General features: G+C 41.8%; 1 protein-coding gene across 1 annotated transcript; it reads left to right on the forward strand.

The window, feature by feature from the left end:
• Positions 1-3,658: 3,658 nt before the first annotated feature.
• On the forward strand, positions 3,659-5,696 carry p2ry4 (pyrimidinergic receptor P2Y4). Its single transcript, XM_058650580.1, has 3 exons — positions 3,659-3,890; positions 4,004-4,164; positions 4,560-5,696. The coding sequence occupies exon 3, from the start codon at positions 4,590-4,592 to the stop codon at positions 5,694-5,696; it is 1,107 nt and encodes a 368-aa protein (XP_058506563.1). The 5' UTR covers positions 3,659-3,890; positions 4,004-4,164; positions 4,560-4,589.
• Positions 5,697-6,088: the final 392 nt, after the last annotated feature.

Here is a 6,088-nt window from a genome sequence, read left to right on the forward strand (position 1 = left end):
CCAAGCGAGCACAAGTGTCATCTTGTTTTACTCAAAACAAAGGAGTTAAGAAAAAAAAATCTTTTTTGAATTGTGCAATCTTGCAAAGTCTCTAGAGTGTGTCAAACCAGATATTCAAAAAGAAAAATCTTTGAAGCACAAGGTGTTAAAGTCCCACTGTACTTTGTAATTATATTTGCTTTGTGGATGAAGAGCACACTGTGTTACCAGCTCGGCCAAGCACCATAGGACCTAGTCTTTATTTTGACACGGTCAAACATTGCCCCTTTCAAGTATTTATTCAAATTCCTATTCTAGATTTTTCTTTTTGTTGATGTTGCAGTAAAAATACAGTATATCTTTTAGCAGTCTAGAGGACTAGCGATAAGACCTCAAATAGGTCCTAAAATAACCCTCACTCGCTGTGTGTCTGTGTTTTCAGTTGTTGTTCTCAGTAAGTGTAGTTACTCATTAAGACATGACCAAACACATCCCTCTATGCTGACAGGTATGTGTCACTGACCTCTAAATGGTACGACTGCAGTGATGTCATTACCTGTAGGCTTGGTGGGAGTTTTTTTGGAAACATGCAAATCAAGGGGGCTGAAAACCCAAAGGTTGATAATATAAGAAAAAAAGGTCTCAATGAATCTGCAGCACTGATTATGCACTGTTAGTTATAAATGGGTGGATAATGTGGAGTTTGTTCCTTAAAAATGTATAGTTGCAGGGGTTGGGATATATCTTCAAATAGACAAAGAGACTTTAATGTTAAAAAGATAACAAACAAAGTGAAAGGAACCATTTCTCATTTCCTGTCCTTCATACGAACCTACTGCTAACTGCCCGTTAAATTAGCCTCTCCCTTCATTTCAGAACTCAGCACTTGTTGGGCCACAATAGTTTAAGACTTAACTACCATAATGAAACATGTCATTCAATCCCAAAGGTTTCTGTGTGGTTTTACCAAACAAGTAAACATGCATTTGAATCATGTTAGGAGTTGTCAGAGATAATTTGTCAGGTGGAGGCTAGAGGTGCTTAGCTAAGCTAAGTATTGGCTAGCTGCTGGTTAAATTAGCTTTCTCTTAATTTCAGACTTCAGTACTTGTTGTGCCTGTAGTCCAACACTTAACTACCATAATGAAACATGCCATTCAATGCCATAGGTTTCTGTGCTGTTTTACCAAACAAGTAAACATGCATTTGAATCATGTTGGGAGTTGTCAGAGATAATTTGTCAGGTGGAGGCTAGAGGTGCTTAGCTAAGCTAAGTATTGGCTAGCTGCTGGTTAAATTAGCTTTCTCTTGATTTCAGACTTCAGTCACTTGTTGTGCCCGTTGTCCAACACTTAACTACCATAATGAAACATGCCATTCAATGCCATAGGTTTCTGTGCTGTTTTACCAAACAAGTAAACATGCATTTGAATCATGTTGGGAGTTGTCAGAGATAATTTGTCAGGTGGAGGCTAGAGGTGCTTAGCTAAGCTAAGTATTGGCTAGCTGCTGGTTAAATTAGCTTTCTCTTGATTTCAGACTTCAGTCACTTGTTGTGCCCGTTGTCCAACACTTAACTACCATAATGAATCATGTCATTCATTGCATTCATTTACATACTAAAAATAACATTGCTCTTCTTGGTTTGCATAGTAAGCTTCCACTTCAAATTCAAATTGTAGTCCGACCGCTGTGAAAACATGGTGGAAAACAGGGGCATCCGTAAAGCAAGGCCCTTGTCTAAAGTTCATGGAAAGGGCTTATTAAAAAGCTACAAAAAAAATAAAATGTTTCATTTTAAAGCCATTATACATTGACTTATGGGTAGTATATTCAACCTCTGCCTATAAACCCTTGTAAATGTTAGACACTGGACCTTTAACAGCTTTTACAATTGAAACAACTCCTCCACAGTCTGCTACATGCATTTGTGCGTGTGCGTCTTTTAGCGTGTGTGTTAACGTGAATTCCCCTTTGATGCCATAAATCCATCCGCCCTGCGCCGTACTCTGTTCTCCTGATGTACAACATGCTTTGTCAGTGGCCCACTCACATTCCTCCGCGTCTACCACAGAAACTCACACCATACACAAACAGAGACGCTCATTACCACCAACCCCAACACAGTCTGCATCTGTGATAGAGGTGAAGGGGTCATTTTTGTGTGTGTGTGTGGGTTTCAAAGAATGGTAAGGGACATTTTTATTGCAAAGAGAGTAATAACCTACATTTATCATCATATGTTATTCATTTTGAACATTTATAAAATGACCAGAAATAGTTTCTCATCAATTATTATGGTTATTTGTGAAACTCAATACCTCGCTAAGATTGTAAGAAGTCATAATAATGTTGATTTAACTTTTCAAAGTCTTGTACAAGTACAAGCTCTGTGCTACTGTGCAAATCACAAAGCATTCCAAATGGCTTTGGTTTATTTGAGTGGAAGGTTTTCGGCTTCTGGTTGTGACTATATGGGACAATCAAACTCACATTTTGGTAACCTATTAAGTAAAACCATCACCCCACTTTAGTTGATTGCGTGTCTCGAACAGCAGCTCATCCTGCCATGTTTGTATTTCTTTATTCCTTTATGACAGGCTTAAAGAACAACCTGAGAGAATCCAGAAGCGATAAGTCCTGTCACAGCTCCAGAGAGCAAGTGTTGTGTTTTTACACCAGCTTTATGGACTAAAGCTGGGCAAATATTAACTTACATAACATTTAGCCATTAGCGTGTGAGTTGTCATGGGAATGACTTTTATTTCTTACATGTGGGGAAGGTGGCCTCATGATGGTGGAGGAGGTACTTAGATGTTTTACATAATAATAATAATAATAATAATATTAATAATAATAATAATGATAATAATTAAGTAGAAATGTCACATGCTGAAACACCGCAGCAGCGGAAAAAATAACGAAATGTCGAAAAGCAAGATTATGTGGCTGCAGACAGTGTAGTGATAGGAGCATTTTATTTCACAATCACAGATTTCAATGCACGAAATAACATACTGTCTACTAGTGTAGTATATAAGAAAATGATGATATCGCTCTATTAATTTAAGGAACACGTGTGTGTGTTGCAGAGGAAAACAGTGGTCAAAATAGAAAAAAGCTCCAGGAAGCAGTGGTCAAAAGTGTCATATCTAGTGGTGCACGGAGAGAAACGGCTACAAAGACGAAAGAAAAGCTGCAACACTTATTTAGATTATAATTTCAATCATGGATTATGTAAATGAGCTACAGAACTGCAGTTTCAAGTGGTTCACTGGATCAAGACTTGGCTTATTCCAGGAAATATTTTGGAGGCGGCAGTTTTGTCCACTCAGCAATGTCACTTCCCATTTCATCCATAGTGTGTGTGCGTGTATGTTAGAGTGACAGAGTATATATACTTGTGAGGACCAAAAAACTTATAAAACACAGGAAGTGAGGACTTTTGGCTGGTCCTCATGTTCTTTCACACCTTAAAAACACACATTATAGTTTAAGACCAGGGTTAGGTTAATGCTTAGGCATTTAGTCGTGATGGGGGTAATTAAAGGGCTATTTATGCATTATGCCTATGAGTGTCCTCACTAAAGATCGGTTTACAAAAAAGTTTCACTCTTCAACTGAGAACAGTAGTCCCTCTCTCTCTCTCTCTCTCCCTCTCTCTCTCCGTGTGTGTGTGTGTGTGTGTGTGTATATGTGTGGTCATGCGCCCTACAGTTGACTGTGTTTGCTGCAGCCAGTGATCTCCAACAGGACTTCCACCTCCACTGAACCTCCACTGAACGTGGATATCCATGCGTAAAGAGAGAGAGCGTGTGTGTGTGTGTGTGTGTGTGTGAGAGAGAGAGAGAGACTACTGTTCTCAACTTGACAACTCACTATTAGTCGGATTTCATTTTGTTTGGATGAGGGTGAGTAGTAGCGCTGCGTCACGACAACCGTGTTCTAAAGTAACTGTGTGTGACCGATTGTAGGTTCTGACCTCGGACATCGTGTTGCTGTTGTTGTTGTTGTTGTTGTGTAGAAAAGCAGATGTTGAGACTTAACAGATGTGGATCTACAGCGAATCTCCGTCAAAAACACCTTCAACACTTTCAACCAACGCTGGCACAACCGAGACAGGTGCAAATATCGTCAGGAGTGCGGACGCAGAGGAGTCCAGTGACTGAAAACCACCACGAACAGGTGCAAATACTGAAGCTTGTACTTGCCTTGAGTCGTCTGTATTAACCTGTTGTAACTGCAGATTAACGATTAATCTGTTTAACTGATCAACCATTTACTTGTAGTACAACTGGAATTTCCTGCATAAATCATGGTTTAAAACAATGCATCGATTATTAATCAACCACTGTCATGTGAAAAGAGGATAATAGTACTTTATAATAATTTTTTTATATTAATATATGTGTCTGTAGTTAATGGATATTGACATTTTGATGTTTGTGAAACCTTTTTTAAATTTTTTTTGATTTTTTTTTGAATTTTTTCTTTTTTGAAATTTTGAAAAAAAAAAAATGAAATTGAGAAATATTTTGTATCTATTAATCAGTAATGAAATATCTGTGTTTTCATTGTAGGTGTAGACGTCATAACAGAGAAGTCGGAGCATGATGAAGACTCTCCTCGGCGGCCCCGACGCACACAACCACTCCACCGCGTTCATCTCCGTCTTCAACTCTAGCTGCCGCTTCGACGAAGAGTTCAAATACATCCTGCTGCCTGTGTCGTACAGTCTTGTGTTCGTGGTCGGCTTCGTGCTTAACGCCACGGCTCTGTGGATCTTCCTAAAGATGCGTCCGTGGAACCCGAGCACAGTGTTCATGTTCCACCTCGCCCTGTCCGACTTCCTGTACGTCGTCTCCCTGCCCACGCTCATCTACTACTACGCCAACCGCAGCCATTGGCCCTTCGGCGTGGCCGCCTGCAAAATTGTGCGCTTCCTCTTCTATGCCAACCTCTACTGCAGCATCCTCCTCCTCACCTGCATCAGTTTGCACCGTTACCTGGGCATCTGCCACCCCATCAAGGCGCTGACTCTGGTGAAGCCCCGCCACGCGCACCTGGTGTGTGGCATGGTGTGGTGTGTGGTGACCGTGTGCTTGGTGCCCAACCTCATCTTTGTCACCACGTCCAGGAGGGACAATGACACGCTGTGCCACGACACAACAAGCCAGCAGGCCTTTGAGGAGTACGTGGACTACAGCTCTGTCGTCATGGTGCTCCTCTTTGGTGTCCCGTTCACGGTCATCGTGGTGTGCTACTACCTGATGGCGCGGACCCTGTGCCGGCCCCGGCACGGCTTATCAGCTGGCCGGCAGAGCAGCGCCTCACGCCAGAAGTCCATCAAGCTCATCATTGTGGTGTTGGTGGTGTTCGCCGTGAGCTTCGTGCCATTTCACATCACGCGGACTCTGTACTACACCTCGCGCGTGCTACGGCGCGACTGCAGATACCTGAATATTGTCAACTTTACGTACAAAATCACCAGGCCGCTGGCCAGCGTCAACAGCTGCATTGACCCCATCCTATATTTCTTAGCTGGGGATCACTATCGCTCCAAAATGAAGTATGTCCTTACGGGCAGAAAACAGGCGGTGAACAGTCAAACGCCGGAGCAGCCGCAGAGGCAGCTGAACAGTAACCATGACATCGCCATGGTCTACTCTAACACAGTGTGCAGTGTCCTGTGCAGTGCCCACCCTTGCTTCAAGTAAGCCAATGAGGAGCGCTCTGGGGCCCTGAAACTGGGGCCCTACAGCCGAACTGCAGACATTTAATTGGGGACAAAGTTGGATTTATTATTTTTGACACAGGAAAACTTATAAAAGCTCCCCTGAACAGCAGCGCCATCTGATGGGGCCGTGCCCCCTAATGCAAAGACGCCATTGATTATTAATATTATTATTATTATTATTATTATTATTATTAATAATAATAAATCAGTCTACACAGTCAGGCGGCTCAAATTCGATTTCAATTTTGTCTTTTGCATCACTCTTAAAGCTACAGTGTGTAAAATTCAATCCATCCATCTATCTGCTACTGCTTTATCCTCCATATGAAGGTTGCGGGGGGGCAATGTAGTGTGTAAAGTTGAGTAACATTT

This window comes from Solea solea, chromosome 14 (genome assembly GCF_958295425.1).
Source record: "Solea solea chromosome 14, fSolSol10.1, whole genome shotgun sequence".
Taxonomy (NCBI): domain Eukaryota; kingdom Metazoa; phylum Chordata; class Actinopteri; order Pleuronectiformes; family Soleidae; genus Solea; species Solea solea.